General features: G+C 41.7%; 1 protein-coding gene across 1 annotated transcript in view; it reads right to left on the bottom strand.

The window, feature by feature from the left end:
* Window positions 1-24,124, bottom strand: part of STARD9 (StAR related lipid transfer domain containing 9) — a 1,457,104-nt gene that overhangs the window by 55,436 nt on the left and 1,377,544 nt on the right. The window contains exon 32 of the mRNA XM_044073541.1: window positions 9,724-9,803. Coding sequence (XP_043929476.1) covers window positions 9,724-9,803 — 80 coding nt within the window. The remainder of the gene's footprint in view (window positions 1-9,723; window positions 9,804-24,124) is intronic.

Genomic DNA, 24,124 nt, shown 5'->3' with positions numbered 1-24,124 from the left:
ACTCCTTCAGTCCCATTATGGAAGTTGGAAATAGCTGCTAGATGGACTTGAATGGCAGAGGCCGAGGCCCCTTTGTCGAACAGCTCAGCCAAACAATGAAGAATAGTGGCTACGGGGGCTGAGAATGGGTCTAGCTCCTGATTACGTGACCAAATAGAGAATCTTTTCCATTTATCCCTGTAAAGCTTTCTGGTGGATGGTTTATGAGAAGCCAAAATGATATCTTGTACAGGTGAAGAGAGGGTTTCCCGCCTGGCAACTAATGGAAGTGGAGAAATGAAGCTGTCAGCTTGAGGGTGGACAGATTCAGGGGAATCAGCCCTTGTGGGTGAGAAATTAGGTCCTGACGAGTGTCTAGGATCCAAGGAGGTTGAAACAGATGAGGTCAAAGGAGGGGAACCCACACTTGATGAGGCCAGAACGGAGAGATGAGGATCACTCTGCTTCTCAACCAAATAGCCTTCCGTAGAACAAGGGGAATCAGAGGAATCGGAGGGCAAGCATAAAGAAGACCCATGGGCCAATCATGGACTAGAGTGTCTCTCAGTGACTCCCCAAAAGGGGGAAAGAGGGCAAAGTAGCTGCTGCATTTTGTATTTGAAGGGGAGGCGAAAAGGTCGCAGCATGGCTGGCCCCAGCGGCTGAAAATTTCTGTCACCACACTCGGATTGAGAGACCACTCGTAAGGATGAAGGATGCATCTGCTCAGTCTGTCCACAATTGGGCATATGTGTTGCAATCAGGAAGCGGTTGGAAGCTATTGCCCACTACCAGATTCTCATGGCCTCGCGACCAAGGGGATAAGACTTGGTCCCTCCCTGTTTGTTTATGTACCAGACCACGGACATGTTGTCCGACTGGACAGCAATCATTCCGGATGGAAGAAGCGGATGAAAAGCTTGCAATGCCAACAGCACCGCTCTTAACTCCAGGACATTGATATGCAAATTGACCTCTACCTCGGACCATGTGTCTTGGACTGACTTTCCCTGGAAGTGGCCCCCCACCCCATCAGGATAGCATCCGTGGTCACAGTGGCACTGGGCTGTTGAACCTGGAAGGGATGACACCAAAGATTTTTGTCTGCAATCATCCACCAGAGGAAATCTTGTTTGCAAATGTTGGTGATGAGAATCTTTGAGCTCAGGGGGTGGAGGTTGGGTATCCACTGGGCCTGAAGGAGCCATTGTAGTAATCTCTTGTGTAGTCTGGCTAAGTGGACTATGGGGATGGCTGCAGCCATAGATCCCAAGGTTTGAAGAATCTCCCTTGCAGACACCTTGCTTTGACAAAGTATCACCTGAACTTGTGCCCTGAGTCTCTGAAGCCTGTGGAGAGGGAGTGAAATTAGGCTTGACTGAGTGTTGAATACTGCCCATATGAATTCCAGTTGTGATGATTGAAGGTTTGATTTCTCCCAGTGTATGGTGATGCCTAATGACTCCGCTAGTGCCAATGTGTAGTGGAGGGCCCTGACCAGAAGATGGTTGGTGGGGGCGGAGAGAAGCCAATCACCTAGATATGGAAACACCTGGAATCCCTGAAGTCTCACATGAGCTGTTACCACTGCAAGACATTTTGTGAATACTCTGGGGGCCGTTGAGAGACCGAAAGGCAGGGCTCTGAATTGATAGTGATTGGCTCCCAACTGGAAGTGAAGGAGGCTCCTGGAGCACTTGTCCATCTTGATATGGTAATACGCATCCTGGAGATCTAATGAGCACATCCACAGACCCTCCCGCCCGCAGAAAGGGGAGGATGGATTGAATTGTGACCATGCAGAACTTGGTCTGAACTACTGATTTGTTTAGTTGGCTGAGATCCAGAATGGGCCTCCAGTCTCCTGTTTTCTTTGGCACCAAAAAGAATCTTGAGTAGAACCCTGATCCACATTGATCTGAGGGGACCTGTTGGATGGCTCGTTTTTGAAATAGCTTTCGTATTTCAGAAGCTGCCTCCTCCCTTTGACTGGGTGGAACATCGGGAAAGGATTTCGGAGGTCGTGGATAGGATATTAGTGGAATATGGTAGCCTCTGGTAATGATTCTCTGCACCCACTGATTGTTCGTAATGGATAGCCAGGCAGCTTGGTGCAGAGAGAAACGCTCCCCTGACTGCTTCTAGAGGAAAGCAATTAGACAGCGCCTCAGGAGCACTGATATGGGCTACCTGAGAAGGAATCTCTGGAGCCCTGGTTTCGGGGACCCCCTCTGCCCCGAAAGTTTAACCAACTCATTGGCGGGGGGGGGGGGGGTCACCCAAGAAATAGTGGGCCAAGAGTGAAAGGCCTGCAGGAATATGGATTCCTCTGAGGAAGGGGTTAAGGATTTCCAGTCACCCCTCTGTTTTAAGATTTCCATGATGTCCCCGAAGGAGACATCGTCAGGGGGTGACTGTGGGGATCCTTCCACATCATCGTAGTCCATATCCTCTGTGAGGGACTCCTCCGGGGAGTCTGTGTTTCCTCTTACACCCCCGTTTCTGAGGGGGTTTTTCGGTGAGAACATCCGAAGAAGACTTGGAAAGTGAAATGCCCTGGGTCTTCTGGGCCTTGCGCTCTTGGAGTCCTGGGGGGGGGGTTGCCTTTGACAGCTGCGGCTCAGAGGGAACTGGAGGAATAACCAACTGTGGAGGATTGCTAGCAGAAAGCGCCCTCTCCATCACCCGGAAAGTGGGCCCGCCCGAAGAGGAATGGGAGCCCGGAACCAAAGAAGACAAAAATCGGAACCAGGGTCACACCCCGCTCCAGACAATCCGCCCCCGGGGATGGAGCCTCAATCAAGCTTGGAGCGGTAGTCACCCTCTCATCCAAAGTCGGGGCCGACACAACTGTCGGAACAGACATCGGAACTGGGGACTCCACCCCCCCCAAGCATGAGATTGAGGAAGGGTGGGCTCCGACTGAACCAGAACCCAAAGGGATCTCGGAGCTTCAGACATAGTTGCTGTCAGCGCAGAGGAAGGAATTCCTCTAGTAAAAGTTGGATAGATAAGCCTTGGAACCGAGGGGTCCAAGGGAGGAGAGTAAGTAGGGGTTGCTGGAGAAACAGACCCAAAGCCAGTTGTGGGATAGGATATAGGCGGATTCCCCTAGCAGTCAGCAGCTAATCAAAAAGGCGTGCCACATCCAATTTGGAAAGGCTCCTGGTGGATCTCACCGATGCCCCTGAGGGGAAGTCAGGCCGGCCCTAAAAGGGGCTGCAGGCTTGTCTGGCAAACAGGTCCACATTGGATGAGTATTGGGTCCGTGGTGTGTCGCAGAACGGCACAGACAAATCCTATTTTGCAACAGGTAATAAAGGTATGGTCAGAGCTGTGAACAGGCTTGGAGAAGAAGTCACTATAGGTGTGGATGACAGGAACGGTTCCGAGGTAGTTGTCGGAACCGATATCGGAGTCGAAACAGGAGAAGTCGGTGCCGATAAAGAAATTGATACAGTGGTTAGTACTGAGGCCATGGGGTGCCTTAACAGTCTGTGCTGGAGTGGGCGTTGATGAGGCTACCTCGGTAAACTTCGAGCCGATGTGGTAGTCGGCACCGAGGAAGCAGAACGATGTTCAGATGAGGACTTATGGGCCTTATTCTTGTGACCTTTACCTCTGTCACTGGCTGGTGAAGAGGGGTCTGATCGACGATGTTTCTTGTCCGAAGAAGGAGGGGATGAGACCTCTGTCGCAGAAATGTCCTCCAAAAAAGGTGAAGCAAGCAGGCCCTTTAAAATAAGTTTGTTACGATGTTCATTCAGCATCCGCTGACTCAAACTAGCACAAATATCACACGGGGGTTTCGCCGACAAATGCGGAACCCCCAAACAGTATGCACATTCTTCATGGAGATCACTATTCAGCAGTTTACCACTGCAAGAAGAGCAGTATTTAAACCCCGTAGCTCCTTTCTTTTCAGACATCCCAGAACACACTATCGCACACAAGGAAAGAGAGGAAATGAAGGAGACAGAAAGCAAATACAAACAATGGTAACAAGATACCGCTAAGGTAGAAAGTTAGAAATACCAAGAAATTACCAACAATGGTAAGAGAAAAATACCTGTGGGTAAAGCTGAAGCAATATATAACAACAAGAACAAGTTATAAAAGGAGGAAAAAACTTTTTCAAACTAGTAAATCTATCTGAAAAAAGCACTTGGCTGGAGAGCTCGGTGAAACGCTGCTATATGGCTGTGCAGCAAATGAGATCTGCGGTAACTGAGCAAAGGGCATTGTGGGTAGCAGTTTAGCTTGAGAGTTTTTGGTGCACGTAAGCTTGGTATAAGGCCAACTCTGTTCCGAGGGCTCGGAACCGAACCCATCAATGATGAATAGGAAGAAGATTAACAACTTCAGCTTGTATCTTTGAAGCCTGTGTTAAAATTGAGATCTGCCAAGTTGTAATTCACAACTTTGGTCAGTAGATGGTGCTATTTAGACAGGTTTTAACACAAACACATTGCAATTATATATGGATTTTACATATTTATTATTTAATGTATTTATTATGATATATTAACATGTTCAAATGTCTATTTTTTGTGTTTTTTAAGGTTTTTAAACAGTTCTTTTTAACTAACAATGATTTTTAAACAGTGATTTTATATTACTGTTTAGAAATGCACTGTTGCTTTTATTTTTGCGTTTTTTTAATCACTCAGTTCATTTGATTGGCTTTTGGGTTTTTAAAATTTAAATATAATCATGGATTTAACTGTTGGTATGCTCATCTGATGAAGTTATAAGACGAAAACACGGTGAAAACAGTTAAAGCGTTTGTGTGGATTTGTCTTTTTTGTCAGTGTGCTTTGGTGTCAACAATAAAATTTTCTTGACTGATATCCAGCTTGCCTTACCAGTGCCTTCCTTTCGGGTTTATTAAATATTCTTATTTTCACTTTATCCCTCTGCAATTACTCTTTTTCTGTGAGATTCCCATTCCTCTGCAGTACTTTGACATTTGACAACCCCTGTATATAAGACCTATTATTTCTTTCCCATATCTTTTCCTGTCTTACTTCTACTGTATTTTTAAACTCCATTTTCATTTTATTCCACTCACCACTTATCCCTTTTGAAAAGTTGTCTATCTTCCCCAATAACACTTGAATCATTTCCACTTTCCATTCCTCATATTCCTCTGTTATTAACAAATAAGTAAAAAAGTACCAGTGTCTCATTTTTGCTTCACTGCCCTGCAACTTTATCTTAATCTTTATTGGCACATCGGAAATTGTTACTGGAAGTGTTCCATAGCTTTCAATTAAATACCCATGTTTCTGTGAAATGCAGTTTCTATTCAGTCTAGCACATTTATTGTACTAAAGGGAATAATATATTATACTGTGTCTTTCAGTAAATTTACATATTGAATTCCAAATATTTTCATATATTTCTTCATAAATCTGCCATCTTGTGTTATGTTTCCTTTCTAGGTCCCCTTGATACATCCTCACTATTACAAATCAGGTTTCATTATCCACCCATAAACATTATTTCATACTGAAAATTAATTATTTCTCTCAAAATTCAAGCTCCATAACAGTAGTTTTATGTGGAATATAAATACATGCCAATGTAATCCTCCTTCCCTGCCAATAACTCATTATCACAAATCTATCAATATTATCTTACTGGAGCCCCTCTCACAATCATTATTATACTTCTCTTCCTTTGTCCCCGATACTCTACTTAACATCCATTCTGAAGTCCTTTCTTTGCCATATTCACATGTTCATCTATATCTTAATGTCTCACCTGTAACATTATACGTCTTAATATAATTCAGTACTTTTTGCTTTTTTGACTATGCCTGCAATGCTATTCACATTCCATGGTAAAATTTATAAGGGAGTCATTCAAATCTTTCACATATTCTGCATGACACTTCCTTCGAATATATGTTTCCAACCTGCAAATTACAGGCATTGTGTAATGCTTGACGGGCTGATCTTGTATTCAGTAACTGTCTCACATCACTGCCTGACCGCATGACACATTTTCACAGACTTTGTACTTCAATTAAAAATAATCAAATAACAGTAAACTAAAAACATGTTAAACTCAACCCCTCTAATACACAGTAAACAAAGAGAACTATATACACTTTCTAACAAGGGAAGTTATCCCCCCAAATATAGGGGTGGTTGCCCCAAACAGACAGCTACACCCACAAGTTTTAGCTATTCAAAAGTTTGGTTTAATCTTGCAGAAAGTACAAGCTATAGCCTGTGTTCTCCCTTACACAGATACCTTCTATCTTGTCCTATCTCTATTTCTCTCCCAGATGTGAATAATAACTTGCATGCTCTCAATTAGCTTACATTTAGCTTTAAGAAACGGTGTGCTGAATACCTTTAAATGAACAAATTAAATCATGCGCTGTTATGTTTAATACAACAACCCAATTCCAGTCAAGCCTCTGGCACACAGGCTGCTAAAGAAACTTGGCTTACATGTAGTATGTGTGTGCATCCTGCTTCTATACCATTGAGCTTGTTGGGTTTTGAACTTGATTTACAGTTTCAATTATTTTTACTAATCCCAGAACTTGGATAACTACATATTTAAATAAATGTAAATATAGTTGTGTTATTTCCCTGATTATGCCAGAATCTCCTGCTACACTATTTGGATTCCATCATTGCTCATTCCAAAAACATAATACTAAAAGCACTATTATTCACTAAAAGTGGCTCTGATTATGACTTATCAGGTTACAAAACTTGGGGATGAACCAACCTTATGATTCCAAATTGTAGGAAACTTAACCCAGTTAAAAAATTGTGTGTCTTTATTGCAAGGGGGCAACTCCCCACTCCCCCTAATTTGTATATATCTGCATCAATACAAAGAAAAAGGTAATCTCTAAAACAAAGGAATCACTTAGAAACTGCACTGGCATTGATTTACTATGGAAAAAACAAGATCAGGGATCTCAGCACTGCAGAACTAAACCCAGCCAGATGGAACTTTGTCCAATCTGCACTCAAGAAATTTAGGAAAAAGATAAAACTGATAGGTACCCCTTGTTACCTAAAATGGTACCTTTCACTTGTTCTAATTCTGGTGTAATTATACTAAACTTTTCTTTTGAATCTCTCTGATTATTTGTTACAGAATAAGTGTTAGCAGTAGTGCTTCAGATTTAAAAAAACATGAAGCATAACAAGAAAGTTTTTTTAATCTACTGTTTATGTATTTGGCAAGACCAATTACTTAACATTGTTCCCAGTTACAATTTCCCTAAAAGCTTGTCATTATTTCAAGGAATTCAGAAATTGTACAGAGGAAAAATTAAGGGTTTTAGGTCTTAAGAAGAAACTAGCTTATCTAAATCTGCATTGCACTTTATAAAGGCTATTTTCGAGGTATCAGGAATCCCCCTGGATTGCCAAGCTTTCACTGAAAAAGAACCATTAAATACTGATCGATTTTATACATAACTTAATACTTGCACTGAGGAGTAACTCAAAAAAATTATATATGTATGTGTATGTGTGTGTGTGTGTGTATATATATATATATATATATATATATATATATATATGTGTGTGTGTGTATATATATATATATATATATATATATATATATATATATATATATACACACACACATACACTACACATACACACACACATATATATATATATATATATATATACATATATATTTTATATATATATATATATATATATATATATATATATATATATATTTATACGGATTCACTTTATATCCTCAAAATACTGAAATATCAAAATTCAGTATTTTGAGGCTATAAAGTCGAAACCTTAAAACAACGAAAACTCAGAAGCATGAAATTAAAAATCTCGCACACCGGAGATTCTGAATTAGCACTTCTACTCCACACACACACACACACACACACACACACACACACACACACACACACACACACACACACACACCTTCCTCCGCACAGACACAAGCTTTCTACTACTACTCTCTCCCCACACCCCCCCCTACTTAAATATTCTAACTCCGAGGTTGCACTACATACAAACACATACAAAACACCACCACACAAGCTACATTCTCCTTGCACACACACATCACAGCAACAAAACACACTAACACGCACCACAGCCCCTACCCAAAACCCTTAACAAATAAACACTTACCTGAATCCACAAACACAGCGACACACCGGAAGCGCCAATTCAAAATCCCTGGTGTGAGAGGTTTTGAATTTCGCACTTCTGAGGTTGCATTGTTTTCAGGATTCCACTTTATGGGCTTAAAATACTGAATTTCGATATGTCAGTATTTCGAGGATATAAAGTGAATCCATACACACACACACACACACACACACATACTGTACATATTCATTATGCTAAAAGTGCTGTCCTTATCAAAATCTTGACAACTCTCATCTTAAAACTTAGCATCTTTCAATAGGAATACAAGAGTCATATATAGCTATTACAGAACTCCTCAGAGCAAGCATGCTGACAGAGTATTAAAGGCAACTATTTTATAGCATTTTAAAGGTCTGTATGACACTTTGAAAGTATGAGGTCCTTACCAATTTATTTAATGGATTACCTTGCTGCACTGGGAAACAAGCCTCATCTCGGCAGACTTCTTCTGGGTGACTAATTTTCTCTCCCCATTTCTATTCATTAGCTAGACCAAATAAAGCTTCCCTGAATAATGTAAATGAAAAACCCTGCTGTGTTAGCATAGAGAGTTGAATCTACAATTACAACTCAGGGATCTCAAGTATGAGCAGCACCTTATGGAGCAGGAGTGGTGAATGAAGAGGAATGATGAGGCAAGAGCCTGCTCATCTCCTCCGGGGGGGGGGGGGGGGGGCTGTACACATAAAATCACAGGCAGCAGTGATGACACTCCTGCTGTGACGTCACCTCATTGGCACAGAGTAGAGTGGTGGGTACTGCTGCTGATAATGTAGTTCAGCACCACAGAACAAAGGGGTGGGTATTACTGCTGAGACAGTAGCTTACTACCACAGAACACAGGGGTGGGTATTGCTGCTGAGACAGCAGCTTAGTACCACAGAGTAGAGGGGTGGATTTTGCTGCTGAGACAGTAGGTCAGTACTCTAGAATAGAGGGGAGAGTATTACTGCTGCGGCAGTAGCTCAGTACTACAGAATACAGGGGTGGGTTTTGCTGCTGAGACAGTAGCTTAGTATCACAGAATATAGGGGTGAGTATTGCTGCTGAGACAGTAGCTTAGTACCACAGAACACAGGGGTGGGTATTGCTGCTGACACAGTAGCTCAGTACCACAGAATAGAGGGGTGAGTATTGTTGCTGAAACAGTAGCTTAGTACCACAGACTAGAGGGTTGGGCATTGCTAATGAGACAGTAGCTCAGTACCAGAGACTGGAGAACTGGGTGCTTTAAGGGAGATGCCACCATGGAGATACTGGTATTTACCACATGAAATCATTGCATGCCCCCTTTCATGACGTACCTAGTGAGAAAAGCACCCACTCCCACAGTATGTACCATCTCCAGACCTCTACAAAGTTGACCTAATCTGCCAGTGTTGCTCAAGTTGAGGGACCTCTAACCAGGGAGGTTAGGAAAGGGAAGGAATGCAGATAACAGGGTGGGACAGCCACTCATACTAGCTGATGGTACCAGGTCTGCATGAAAAACAAAATAACTGAGTAGCTATACACATTTCTCTTTTTCATTACCATGGTGTTTGCAACCCATCTGTAATGTGTCACTTACCTCTTGTGCTTCCACACTGATGCAGCAGAAATCCCGTGGTTGCTTCAAGTAGCAACTAGACATATCACTCACAAAATAAGCTAAAATTAGAGAAAATACAGCATTACTAATTTGGGTCTCATTATAACTTCAATAACAACTTTAAAAAAATGTAGGCTCTGATAAAGATAGTGTGCCAGTGTTGTGTTGAAATTACAGAAAACAGAAACACTTAAGTAAAATGCTTGAACTACTGCAATGTCACAAAAGCATCACTATTTCCATACATTAAAGAATAAGTGCAGAAAAATTAAAATGCCTGTACTAGGACTTCTATTTTATTTTATTTTTCTTACTGTGGCCTGTTCCTGGGATCTGACACCTATTTTAGCCACTGCTGGTTTAACTGGAAAGTATTACCTTCATTCTAGCAAGTGGCTGCCCATACTAGTAGCTCTTGGTCATCAGGGCACAAATGGCTGTGACAGGTATCAGAGATCAGGTCACAGGTTTCAGACAGGAGAGGATTCATAGACATATTTCCTCAGACAGATAAAGTGAACCATAGCACTGATGACTGTTTGCATTTCTCCATGGATGGTCTCCTCCATCTGTTTAAAACTGTCTCTCCATATTCCCTGTCTAGTACAAAGTTCACTGGTCATGACCACAGAGGAGGTTTAGCACTGATGCAGTCTGAAAAGCTATCCTACAACTTTCAAATTTTCAAAAAGCAATTTCAAACAGGAAATGCAAAATGCATTACAGAAATTACAATATTTAAAATATATACTTGATATTAAAATTGACAAAGGTGGCCAGATAAAAGAAAATATGTATGAATATAAATTTCAGTTTAACGATCCTGGTTTTTTATAAAATCCTAGTAAATAATGCTAATGTACAAGTATTTGTAGAAAGTAAAAGCGGTATTAGGAGAAAAAGAAAACATTAAGCAAACAAGATCTGATGATGCAACAATTTGTTTATTAAACAAAACATTTGATGTGCAAATTAACAGTTATTAAAAGGATCCAGACTGCTCCTTAATTCCGTAAGGCAGATTTTCCTAGAGTACTGTTCTTGGAATATGACAAATGCAATTTAAAACAGTATCTTATAGATGCCATTTATTTTCTTACGTATTTGAAAAGGGTTATGTGATGTGATTCATCATGAACCCTTTTTAGACATGTACAATACGAAAAATAAAAAGTTACAAGAAAGAAAGAAAATTCACATATAGTAACAGTATATATCAATGCAATTAATTTATCCAATAAATGAAGATCAGTATATAAAACCACATTACCATGCTCACATGCATGTGGGCACACACAAGTCTAAATTACTTACAGATCAAAAACAGTTATACTCAAGGTCAACAATGGACTCCATGGGACTGCCTTCAAACATCACAAATAATCAGCTTGCAGGTTTCCCGCTACCTTTTTCTTGTAAAAAATAAAGGGAACAGTTCTGGTGTACATACCTTAAAAAGAAAATGATTTGGTAGAAACAGACAAGTCTGATTAATGCAAATGAATTTGACAGCCCAAAGCAGCTTCCCCATTCTCTTCAGTCCCGTTCTTCCAGCTACCAAAGTCTTTTTAAAAGATTAAGATGAAGTAGCTCCAACCTCCCATTCTAATAACTGATTTGTCAATCATGCTTTCATAAATACAAAAACTTCCTTATATGAAGAATAACCATGCCTCTCCCAGGTTTATAGGTTCTTGCGAATCTTATAACCAATCTCAGCCACATCATCCAGTACTGGTGGGAGACTTACCAATGCCCCCCATTACGTACACTTTCTCCACATATCCTTGATGGCAACACACACACTCACATAGCATGCACATGCAAGTACAAGCACACACAAAATCTCCTCACTACTATCTTATCTTTCTGGATTACAGGAAAACTCCAACCATTCCTACAGTTTAACTCAATCTTTAGGTTTCTTTTCTCCCTACAATTTGGTTCCAGCATTGTGTAGCTATCAGAAACCTGCTTGTGCATTTAAAATGTTTATTTCCTTGCACTGGAGTCAAATGAAGAGAAAGCCCACCTACTTTTTTTTTTAAGCTCAACTTCTCACATACTTTGCAGATGACTTCATCTCCGCCTGCATGACATACCATAGACACAGTTAAATCTACTTTACCCGGTCAGGTACTGCTGTCAATCTTAGATGGGCAATTAATCCTGCTAATGTCAGGAGCACAGCAGCTGATACAAAAAAAAAAGATAGTTGTGGAACTGTTTTCCGTTTTATTGCAGAGGGGAGGAAAACTTAACACTCCGCTTTCATAGCAAAACAAATGAATCAATCAGTCAGGGGTTTAACGGCAACTGTCACCTCCTTCTGACAAATTTACATAAGCAGCAACACAGTACTGAAATGCTAAGCTTTAAATGTTGGTTATTTATGTTAAGATAACTTAAACGTAGCATCAAAGATTTCTATGACATTTAGAGAAAGTCAGAATATATTTATTTCTTTGTAAAGTATCAGTGCATTTACCATTTTCAAGACCCCCCACACCCACACACACACACACACACACACACACACACACACACACAGGACAGAACTGCAGAAAGAGAGACAAGTGGCAGCCCTATCAACTAGGTGCACTGATACTGTTCATAAATAGGTCTTTTATGCTTTTTTTGTATCTGGTACAAGCATATACATGTTAAGAGATTCCCACTGACTTTGAGTCAGTCCTTACATTGTTAAGAGTGCATGAGCATTTTGTAGTCCACAAAGGAAATGTGACAATTGATGGCAACAATATACAACTGAATTTAATTTAACATACATTTACTATGTGCCCTTGCATTAAAAACATTAAGAAAAGGAAATCAGAAGTACTTAACTGTTTTTAAATGCACATGCGTGCACGCACACACACACACACGCACGCACGCACGCACACACACACACACACACACACACACACACACACACACACACACACACACAGAGTCAGACGTGCATGTAAACACAGTACTGCATCCCATAGTATCCTACATGATACATACATTTTTATATACAGTGGATATAAAAAAGTGTACACCCCTGTTAAAGTGCCAGGTTTTTGTGATATAAATAAAATGAGACCACAATAAATGATTTCAAAACTTTTCTCACCTTTAATGTGATCTATAACCTGTACAATTCAGTTGAAAAAACAAATAAATCTGTTAGGGGAAAAATATAAAAAATAAAAAATATACAATAAGCTGGTTGCATAAGTGTGCACACCCTTAAATTAATACTTTGTTGAAGCACCTTTTGATTTAATTACAGCATTCAGTCTTCTTAGGTACACATCTGCCATCAATTAAAGAGAATCTGATTAACCCCAAATAAAGTTCAGTTGTCCAAGTAGGATTTTCCTGACATTTACTCAGTTGCCTGCTACAGCAAAAGCCATGGTTTGCAGAGAGCTTACAAAGCATCAAAGGGATCTCATTGTTGAAAGGTATCAGTCAGGAGAAGGGTACAAAAAATTTCCACAGCATTAGATATACCATGGTTCATAGGTAGATACTAGGCTATCTGCCCTAGGGCATTTATAAGCCTAGCCAGAGTGTATTTGGCTTCCGCCTCCCTATTAGATTAGCCTACTGTGCCTCTGTAAAGTAGGTCACAGAAGGTACCCTTTTAAGATTAGTTTACTGTGCCTCTGTCTAGCAGGGACACAGAAGAGATCCCCAGGGGTGAATTTGCGATTTCCCATCCACGCGTCCAGATTTCGCTTGAAGAGGATCAGGGGCTATGTCTAACATGAATTGGGATTCTATTCCAGAGTGAGGGGAGCCTCTGGGAAATGAATCTGTCCCTCCAGCATGTCCTATTTATTTTTGTGCTGAGGTTTAGGTCCCTGGAGCGTGTAGCTCTAAGGGACTTGGATTTTTTGAGGTGGAGCATGTCCATTAATTCTGGGTTTGACATGGCTTTGTACGTCAGGCATAGATCACTTCTGAGTAGGCGGTAAGCAACTGAGTAGAGCTGGAGTTTCTTTAGTTGAGCTGCATAGGACATCTGTTTGTAGCCCATGATCCTCTTGGTGAGGTACTTTTGGGGTCTCTCCAGTTGCTGCAGGTGTCGGGTAAAGTACATCCCAAAAGGGGCATTGTATTCAATTATGGGCCTGATGAGTGATGAGTAGAGGGGCACAATGACCTCTCTTGATCTAGATGCGAACCCTTTTGTGATAAGGTGGGCTATATAGAAGGTCTTTCTAACCACTTTGGCAACGTGATTATCAAAGGAGAGATTACTGTCTATGTTGGTCCCCAAATCTCTAATTACTTCTTCCAGCTTAATGGATTACCACCTATGTGGTAATTTGTGGGCACCTTGTTTTTCCCAAAGGAGATGACTATGCACTTTTTAGCATTTAGCTTGAGGCCGTGGCTCTGTCACCAAGCATCCGTCTCTGTGAGACCCTTTTGGAGGATGCTTGTGTCAGCTGGAGATTCGATTATGGCCTCCAGTTTGCAGTCATCTGCGAACTTTGTCAGCCATAATCCCCCTGTGTTATCCTGAACCTCAGAGAAGTATATACCGAACAAGAGAGGTCCCAGAACTGAGCCCTGTGGGACGCCACTTGTAACTGGTTTGGATTCGGACATGGCACCTGCGATTCTGACCATGTGGGTTCTATCTCTGAGCCAGTTTGCAACCCATCTTGTGATATAGGGGTTGATATTTAAGCTGGTAAGCTTATTTATGATGCCCGAGTGGGGTATTGTGTCAAAGGCTTTTGCGAGGTCCAGGTAGGCTGTGTGGACTACCTTGCCCTCATCTATGGCTTTGGTAACTGTTTCAAAGAAATCAACTAGGTTTAAGAGGCAAGATCTGCCCTTAACAAAGCCGAATTGGGTAGGTTCCAGTGTTTGGAGGCTGCCAATGTCTTTGTTTATGAGTTCCATGATAATACATAGCTTTACAGACCAGACTAGTCAGGCTTATGGGGCAATAGTTTCCGGGGTCCGTTGTGGCACCACCTTTGTGGAGTGGGACCACTGTAGCTGTACGCCATTCTTTGGGTACATATCCTGTATTAAGGCTAAGTTTGAACAGTGACTTAATGTGAGGGTTCAGTTCTTCTTGGACCTCGTGTAAGACACAGCCTGGGACACCGTCTGGTCCCATAGATGCTGTGTTTTTTGCTTTGGAGAGGGCAGCTTTCACCTGTGCATCTGTGATTTCAGGGAGGTTACATTCAGTTGGGATAGGCATTTGCTCCTTTGGGGGGGAAGGGGGGGAGAAGTTTGCGCTGAATCTGTGAGCCAGGATTGTTGGCTATGTCTGTAGGTTTGGTATATTTTGTACCGTTATGCAACAATTCAGAGCATATCTGTGAGTTTCCGCCCATGTTCCTGACATAACTAAAGAAGGCTTTGTGATTATCTTTAGTGTCTAGGGCAATTTTTCTTTCGAAACTGGCCTTTGATGATTTTATGAGGGATCGAAGTTTCTTGCTAATACTGATCAGAGATGCCTTCCCTTTTTGAGATTTTGCTCTGTCATGTAGTAGCTTCCTCCTTCTGTTTTATAGCTTATTTATGGCCAGGGTCCACCAGACCGGTCTCCTGTTTTTGGAGGAGTGAGTCTTGGTTTTATCTGGGATAGCACGATCCATGCATTCCTGCAGGTGCTCATAGAATGCATTTGTAAAGGATTCTGCGGATTGGGCTGTATTATCCTCTGGCTCAGGGGCTTTGAAGGATTCCACCTCAGTCTTGAGAAGTGCAAAGTTGGCTTTTGAGAAATTCTTTACAGTGATTTCCTTGGCTGGGGGTGGGGATAGGATATGGATGTACAGGGAAATTTGTTTATGGTCTGATCTTACCAATGAGGGGTTTACCTCTGGTGTGGAACACAGTCCCCATGTTGGTGATGACCAGGTCCAATATGTTGTTCCCTCTTGTGGGAGTGGTGACCAGTTGTTCCATTGTGTTAGAGTTTATAGATTCAAGGAACCATTGGGCGAGGGTGTTTGGGCTTGAGTAGTTTTCCCAGTCAATGTTTGGGTAGTTGAAGTCACCCAATAAGATAGTGTTTGGAGAGACCTTCATATTCTCCAGTGTTCTCAGGAATGCCAAGTGGGGTTCCTGTAATAGGGAGGGTGTTCTGTAGCAGGCTACAAACTGAAAGGCAGTTTTGCCCGCTGTTAGTTGCACATGGATTGTTTCCAATGCTTCGTGCAGTGCCACTAACCTGGAGGTGTAGGTATCTTTGATGAATATAGATACTCCCCCTCCTTTTGTGCTTCGGTCCGAGTTTTGGGGCCGAAACGCATGGTATGAGTTATAACCTGGTAGTGCTGGGGTGCTCTCAGGAGCCTTGAACCAGGTTTCTGTTACTGCACAGACATCGATTTTCTCCGTACTGAGGAGAGCCTCGAGTGTGTGCATCTTGAGGTTTAGACTTCTGGCATTGAGTAGCATTACCTTTAGTTTTTTATCCTTGGGTTGTCTATGGAGGTGGGTTTGTCTTTTGAGCCTTGCCTAAAAAAGGCACTATGGGGGTGGCAAGAGACTTGGCCAGTATATGAAAGCCTAAGGGTGACAGGTGCAAGCTGTCCCTAGCGAAGCAACGTGGCTTGTCGAGCATGTCATCCCAGGCTGACAGACACTGGATCCCCTTTGAATGACACCAATACTTTAGCCAATTGCTGAAACTGATCATTTTGTCTTTATACTGTGGCATCATTCTTGGTGAGGGCAAGATGCTACTCAAGGTCAGGGTCATACCAGCCTGGGCTACATGGTCAGAGAGCTCCTCTATGTCTCTTTTCATGTAGTCCAGGGAGGTATGTCTCAGGTCATTCACACCAGTTGTCTGTGTACATAAGGCAATTGTAACATTGCCTCAAAATTCCCAGATTCACCAGCTGGACTGGAGAGTAACCTTGAAACTGACCCTTGGACATACCAGATTAGTATAGGGAACTGGTTTCTTACTGATCAGATTAGGGAAGGGAACTGATTTTTCACTTGATCAGGAAGGACCAATCGGGAGCCTAATACTTATGAGAAGTCAAGGAGAGTGTAGTGTTTTAGTTAGTTAGTGTTTCCTTATAAGAGCTGAGCAAGTGCAGGGCTTCAGAAAGAGAATAGAGTGATTACTTTGAGAGTTTGAACAGTTCTAAGGGAAAAAGTGAAGAGCAGACTTTGTGGAGCCTGGAATAGTTTAAACCTGTTTAGGCGGTGCTGCCCGACGCTGCTCAGTGCGCAAAACCGCGCCAAAAGAGAGTTGTAGGGTTTTAAGAGAGAGAGATCAAGGAGTTTAGAATTGACCCAAAATGGCCAATAACACTACAGCTTCTAGGTAGTAACCACTCCTCCAGGGACAGGCAGGCTGTTCAGTGTTAACCACTCCCACTGGTGAACACAGAGACTTCCCTTTAGCCCAAGCAAGCACTGGCCTTCTAGAAACTTCCAAACAGTTCAGAACAGCAAATTTGTAACTGAACTTTCTTAACTTTCTGAAAGTGGGAAAAAAGCAAGATTTTTTTTTCTTTTTGTTGTAGTTTAAAGGTAGCAGAGATACACAAGCAGCAAAATAATCACAACAGTGCAATAAATGACCCCACACTTGAGTGCTAGGCCAAAATCAGGTAAAATGCAGTTTTTAGAGAAAAATATATTTTAAATTAAGTGCAACACAGGAAATGCAGTAAACAGGCTCTAGATGTGTTTCAAGTACTGTTACAGATATAAACTTTAGCAAGCCGGAAAATGCCAAAAAGTAGGCGGCAAAGCAGTAAAACTTAACAAAAAATCAGAAGAAAATACTTAAAATCACAAAAGTGGCTCCTTTTCTTCTCTCAGCGTTTTCTCCCCTTGGTAGGTGCTTCAGCAACAACTAGCAAGCCTGAAAAGACGCCAAAACCACGAGGCAGCCGGGTTTTAAGAGCGACAGATCAAGGAGTTTAGAATTGACCCAAAATGGGCAATAAAACTACAGCTTCTAGGTAGTAACCACTCCTCCAGGGACAGGCAGGCTGTTCAGCGTTAACCATTCCCACTGGTGAACACAGAGACTTCCCTTTAGCCCAAGCAAGCACTGGCCTTCTAGAAACTTCCAAACAGTTCAGAACAGCAAATCTGTAACTGAACTTTCTTAACTTTCAGAAAGTGGGGAAAAAAGCAAGATTTTTTTTTTATTTATTTTTTTTTTATTTTTTTTCTGGAACACAGTGAAGACAGTCATTAAAAAGTGGAGAAAATATGGGACGACAGTGATGCTGCAAAGAATTGGATGTCTCCCCAAAACTGATGAAAAGACCAGATGAAAACTGGTCATGGAGGCTGCCAAGAGACCTACAGCAACACTGAAGAGCTGTAGGAATTTCTGGCAAGTACTGGTTGTGTACTACGTGTGACAACTGCTTCTTCTTCTTTCAGCTTTTCCCGGTTAGAGGTCGCCATAGCGGACCACCTTGTCCGCTCATGATTGGCAGTGAAGTTTTACGGTGTCGAGTTGCCAGCCCAGTGCCCAACCTTCCACAGAAGGCACATACACGCACACACTCACACCTAGGGCCAATTTAGAGTGTCCAATCCACCTGCAGCATGACTTTAGGATGTGGGAGGAAACCGGAGCACCCGGAGGAAACCTACGCGACCACAGGGAGGACATGCAGACTCCGCACAGAAGGCACCCCAGCCGAGGATTGAACTGGAGAACCTCTTGCTGTGAGGCAGCAATGCTAACCAATGCACCACCGTGTATGTGTAATACACGTGACAACAATCTCCCATATTCTCCATATGTCTGGGCTATGGGGAGCATTGCAAGATGGAAGCCTTTTCTTACACAGAAAAACATCCAGGCCCGGCTAAAATTTGCAAAACAATACATCAAGTCTCCCAAAAGCATGTGGGAAAATGTGTTATGGTCTGATGAGACCATGTTTAACTTTTTGGACAAAATTCCAAAAGGTACATTTGGTGCAAAAACAACACTTTGCATCACAAAAAGAACATCATCCCCACGCTGAAGCATGGTAGCAGCAGTATCATGCTTTGGGGTTGCTTTTCTTCAGCTGGAACTGGGGCTTTAGTCAAGGTGGAGGGAATTATGAACAGTTCCAACTACCAGTCACTTTTGGCCCAAAACCTTCAGGCATCTGCTAGAAAACTGAAGATGAAGAGGAATTTCACCTTTCAACACGACAATGACCCCAAGCATACATCCAAATCAACAAAAGCATGGCTTCACCAGAAGAAAGTTAAAGTTTTGGAATGGCCCAGCCAGACCCCAGACTTAAATGCAATAGAAAATCTGTGGGATGATCTGAAGAGGGCTGTGCACAAGAGATGCTCTCACAATCTGACAGATTTGGAGCACTTTTACAAGGAAGAGTAAGCAAATATTGCCAAGTCAAGATATGCCATGCTGACAGACTCCTACCCAAGAAGACTGAATGTTGTAATTAAATCAAAAGGTGCTTCAACAAAGTATTAATTTAAGGGTGTGCACACTTATGCAACTAGCTTATTGTAAGTTTTTGATTCTTTATATTTTTCCCCCAACAGCTTTGTGTGTTTTTCAATTGAATTGTACATTGTACAGCCCATAGGATTACCCTGGCATCGTGCCACCTGACCTTAGTTCTCAGTGCCTCTGTCGAGTAAAATCACTGGAGTCACATTAAAGATTGGAAAAGTTTTGAAATGATTTATTGTGTTCTCATTTGTTATATCACAAAAACCTGACATTTTAAAAGGGGTGTGTACACTTTTTATATCCACTGTACACACACACACACACACACACACACACACACACACACACACACACACATATACATCTCTGTGTGTTTATGTATAGACACGCATACAGTTACACAAAATTTCCATTTTGATTTGTTTTTCTTGAAAGAACATGAAATACACACACAGGTATATAATCAGTCTATTTCTCCATTATATACACACACACGTTTTTGTACACATGTACTTTATACACATACACAAACACACACTAAACTATTTTATATATATATATATATATATATATATATATATATATATATATATATATGTATGTATGTGCAATATGGGCGAATACAATTAGTTACTTACGATAAACAGCATAGTAGAGTTAGGCATTATTAATGTGTAAATTCTAGTAAATGTTGCTTAATGTTTTGCTTGGTCACTGTCACACATTGGCTACGTGCTGCACATTTAATCTTGGTCAATGTCTTTATGTCAGAATTTTTTTTCTTTGTATTGCTAAATGCATTTAATACTTGTTATTTTCTTTGCCAATGTAGCCCAAGTCATGGCTGAAAAAGGTTCTGGGACCAGTTCACTTTCCTTGTTACCAAAGTATAAATTAATAGGAAATAGAATAAAAGGAGGGTGAACATGACAATAATTAAGGAACTAGTAAAGCACATTTCTGCATCATTCATGAGAGAGAAAAAAACTTCCCACTAAAGGTTTTGGTAGTAGTACACAGAGTCCTATTACTTATGATACAGCAAGGATCATTTACTGCAGTGAGAGTTTTCACACCTCAACATGACAGTGTGGGGAAAAGTTTGTCAATTCTTTTAGAACTACAAAAATTCCCATTGCAAAAGCCTAATATTTACCTACTTTCTTTTGCTAAAACGAGTAAATGGGTCACACAGAAAAAAAAAACAATCAGTAAAAAAACAAAAGAAAAATCCAGCAAGGCTAGATTTCCACTATGCGATTCCTTAAACCTGTTGTGTTAGAGGCAACATAGGATATATGCAAATGACCCTTTAAGGACATCGGGTGTTTCAGCTATATGGCAATTCTGAATGTCCATGACTTTTTCAAGTCTATTTATGGACAAATTCAGGTCAATAAAGACAAACCTCTCTAGCTGTGGACATGCATGTTTCAGCCTTCTTATGGCATCTTCAGCGCAACATAAATGGAATGTTTGTTAACCTTTAGAAACATAGGGTTGTCGTACCGTACGAGTTCTATCAGTGAACCAGTTTGCAACCCACCTGACAATATATGGGTTGATACCCACTTGGGTGAGTTTGGGTGATTGTGTCAAAGGCCTTGGCTAAACCTAGGTAGGCTGTATACACAGATCTGCCCTCGTCTAGGGCTTTGGTGACTGTCTTGAAGAGGTCCACCAAGTTTAATAGGCATGATCTCCCCTTGACAAAGCCAAACTGGGTGGGGACAAGCATTTGGAGATTTCCTACATCTTTGTTAATAAGGTCCATGATGATTTGTTCAATAGCCTTGCAGATAAGGATTGTCAGGCTAATGAGTCTATAATTTCCTGGGTTCCACGGATGCACCCCATTTGTGCAAAGGGATGACGGTAGTTGTTTTCCATTCCACTGGGATGAAGCCAGTGCTTAGACTATGATTGAAAAGCGTGCCCAATGGTGATGCTAATTCCTGTTTAACCTATGCAGAACACAGCCCAGGATGTTGTCTAGTCCCATAGAGGCTGTGTCGAGGGCATTTAAGACCTGATCCTCAGAGATACTAGGTGGGGGACAGGTGTTAGGGATGCTTTGGGGTATATGTGGCAGGGACAGGGGAGTGAAGTTTTCACTGAACCTGTCAGCCAGCAGGTTTGTCATATCCACAGGTTCTACATATGTTTTACTATTAACTACGAGTTCAGTGCAAATATGGGCCTTACCTTTGAGGTTATGGACGTAACTAAAGAACGCCATGTAGTTATCCTTAATTAGGGGAAGCTAATTTGGATTTGAAGTTAGCGTTAGCTTTGGAGGTCTTCACTAAGAGTCTTACTTGCTTGTTTAAGTTGAGGAGGGAGTGTTTCCAGTTTTGAGACCATTCCATCCTACTCTTAGGCAGCAATTTATTTCACCTATTGTATAGCCTATTACTGGCAGTTGTCCACCAGGCAGCTTGTTTTTCCCTTGAAGATCTTGCTTTGATTCTATCAGGTATGGCAGAGTCATTGCAATTGTACAGGTGCTTGTATAAAACATTGGTGTATAACTCAGCATAGGTGTCTGTTCCGTCACTGGGGAGGGAGGGGCTATGAAGCTATTTATGGCACCATGTAAGAGGTTGTAATTGGCACTGGAACAGTTTTTTAATCTAGCTGTTGCTAAAGAGGGGAGGGATCTTGTGTTATATAGTTACTTCTAGCGAGAGTCATTTTTCTGGTCAGATCTCACCAGGAATAGCCACACACTGGGGGTGGTGCAGCAGTTCCTCATGTTGGTAAGCACCAGGTCCAGGATGTTTGAGCCCCTTGTGGGTGTGTCACCCAGCTGGTCCAGGGCATTAGAGTTAACAAAGTCCAGGAACCTTTGGGCAAGTGAGTTAGAACATGTATAATTTACCCAGTCTATGGACAAGTAATTAAAGTCATCCAAAACCAGGGTGTTTGGCTGGATCTTGATTGACTCAAGTACATCCAAGTAGGCTGAGTGGATGCCCTGATTCATGGAGGGGGTCCTATCACTGGCAATGACCTGAACAGGAGTCTTACCTACAGTCAACTGTACCTGAAGTAATTCAAGGGAATCGTGCTGTTTAACCAATCTAGAGCTGTATTAATCTTTAATGAATATTGATACACCACCTCCATTAGTTCTCATGCCTTCAGTTTGTGGTTTGAATGTGTAGAAGGAAATGTAACCTGGTATAGCTGGGGTGCTCTCTGCAGCCTTAAACCAGGTCTCAGTGACTGCACAAATGTCAGCATCTTCCAGGCTGAGGACTGCTTCCACCGAGTGCCATTTCTGGTTTAGACTCCTAACGTTTATCAGCATAACCTTGAGGTTGTTTTTAGAGGTTATTTTTATAATGAGAATTGTGTTGTGACACTGCCTAAAAAAGGCACTACAGGGATGGTGAGAGCCTTAGCCAGGAACTGAAATCCCACAGGTGACAGATAAAGACTATCTCTGGCAAAGCAATGAGGTCTGTCGACCACGTCATCCCAGGCTGACAGATACTGGATCCCCTTTAAATGACACCAGAAACTAAGCCAATTTCTGAAGTCAATCATTTTTTGTTTGTATCGAGGTATCATCCTAGGTGAAAGTAAAATACTGCTTAAGGCTAGGGACATAACTGCCTGAGACACATAATCAGAGAGCTCAGTCATGTCTCTCTTCATATAGTCCAGTGAAGTATGTTGCAAGTCGTTCACACCAACATGGACTATGACAGAGTCTTAACAGTGACTGCTGTTGACAGACTTGAGTGCATGTGTGATGTGGTGGATCCTGGCACTTGACAGATAGCTGACTACGACATTTTCCTTATCCATCCTGGTGAGATGGACATGTGTGTGTCTCACAACTGAGTCGCCTAAGACTAAAATGTTTGGTTTTGTGTTATACCTTAGGGGCTTGAATGGTGAGACACTAGCGTGTGATATATTATGTGTACTATGTTCTACAGAAGATGCATTATGGAAAGAGTGCTTGTGTTTGTGAGGTCTCTGATGTTTAAGTAAGCTTCTTTATAAGAAACTCTGCATATGTAGGTTTACGTGTTGTTGGTTTGGTAGGTGCAGGTGGTGAGGTGCGCATGCTGACAACCTGCTTACTATCAGATGAACTGACTGGTGAGCGAGAGAGCCTGGATTATAGGTTCTTGATATAGATGCATCTCTCATATAATGAATTTGTGTGGACTAGAAGAAGTGGATTGTCAGTGTACATGAGGCAATTGCTATATTGCCTCAGAATGCCCATGTCAACCAGGCTGGCTGGAGAAACTGTGGGAAATTGTCCTTCCATAATGCTAGGTTAAGTTAATGTGGACAGAGGACAGGAGAAGTGGACAAAAAATACAAAGGGCTAGTCGGTAGGATCTGTGTTGGTACCTCAGGAACTTCACTGAATGTACCACCTGTCAGTAAGGGACAATCATGACAGCTCACCGATGGAGCACCAGCAGATTACTTAGGGAAAATTTACAGGCAAAAGTGTTTGTGTCTATAACCACCAACAGTGCCCACCACTGTGCGGAATTGGTCGATGCCCAAATGCGGTGCTTATGTAGCAAACGAGTGCAAACTGACCTAAACAAATTAACCAATAAAAAAGCTTAAAACTGAGCCCTGTTTCAGCAACCTTCAATCAGATGAGTTCTAACTGCACTCTCCTGCCACTAGGGTGCAGGGGAACCCTCTCTAACCAAAGATGGTCAGGTTTAGTGCTCAAGTTATAGAAACAGAAGTAGATTCAGCAGGTCCGAATCTAGTCTATGCTACAATATGCTACAATAAACAAAGTGCAACAATTTCAGGATAAAAACAGTTCAAATAAGCAGTGATATGGTAAAACTGCAGTTCAAAAGTGTAATATATAGTGAAAAATTATACTTAAGTTTTGCAGAGATCAACCAGAGAAGAAGTTGTAGATAGCAATTGTAGATAGCAATCAAT

The sequence above is a fragment of the Protopterus annectens genome, chromosome 6.part0 (genome assembly GCF_019279795.1).
Source record: "Protopterus annectens isolate FY-2018-M chromosome 6.part0, PAN1.0, whole genome shotgun sequence".
Classification (NCBI taxonomy): Eukaryota; Metazoa; Chordata; order Ceratodontiformes; family Protopteridae; genus Protopterus; species Protopterus annectens.
This window is presented reverse-complemented; position numbering and strand designations above follow the sequence as displayed.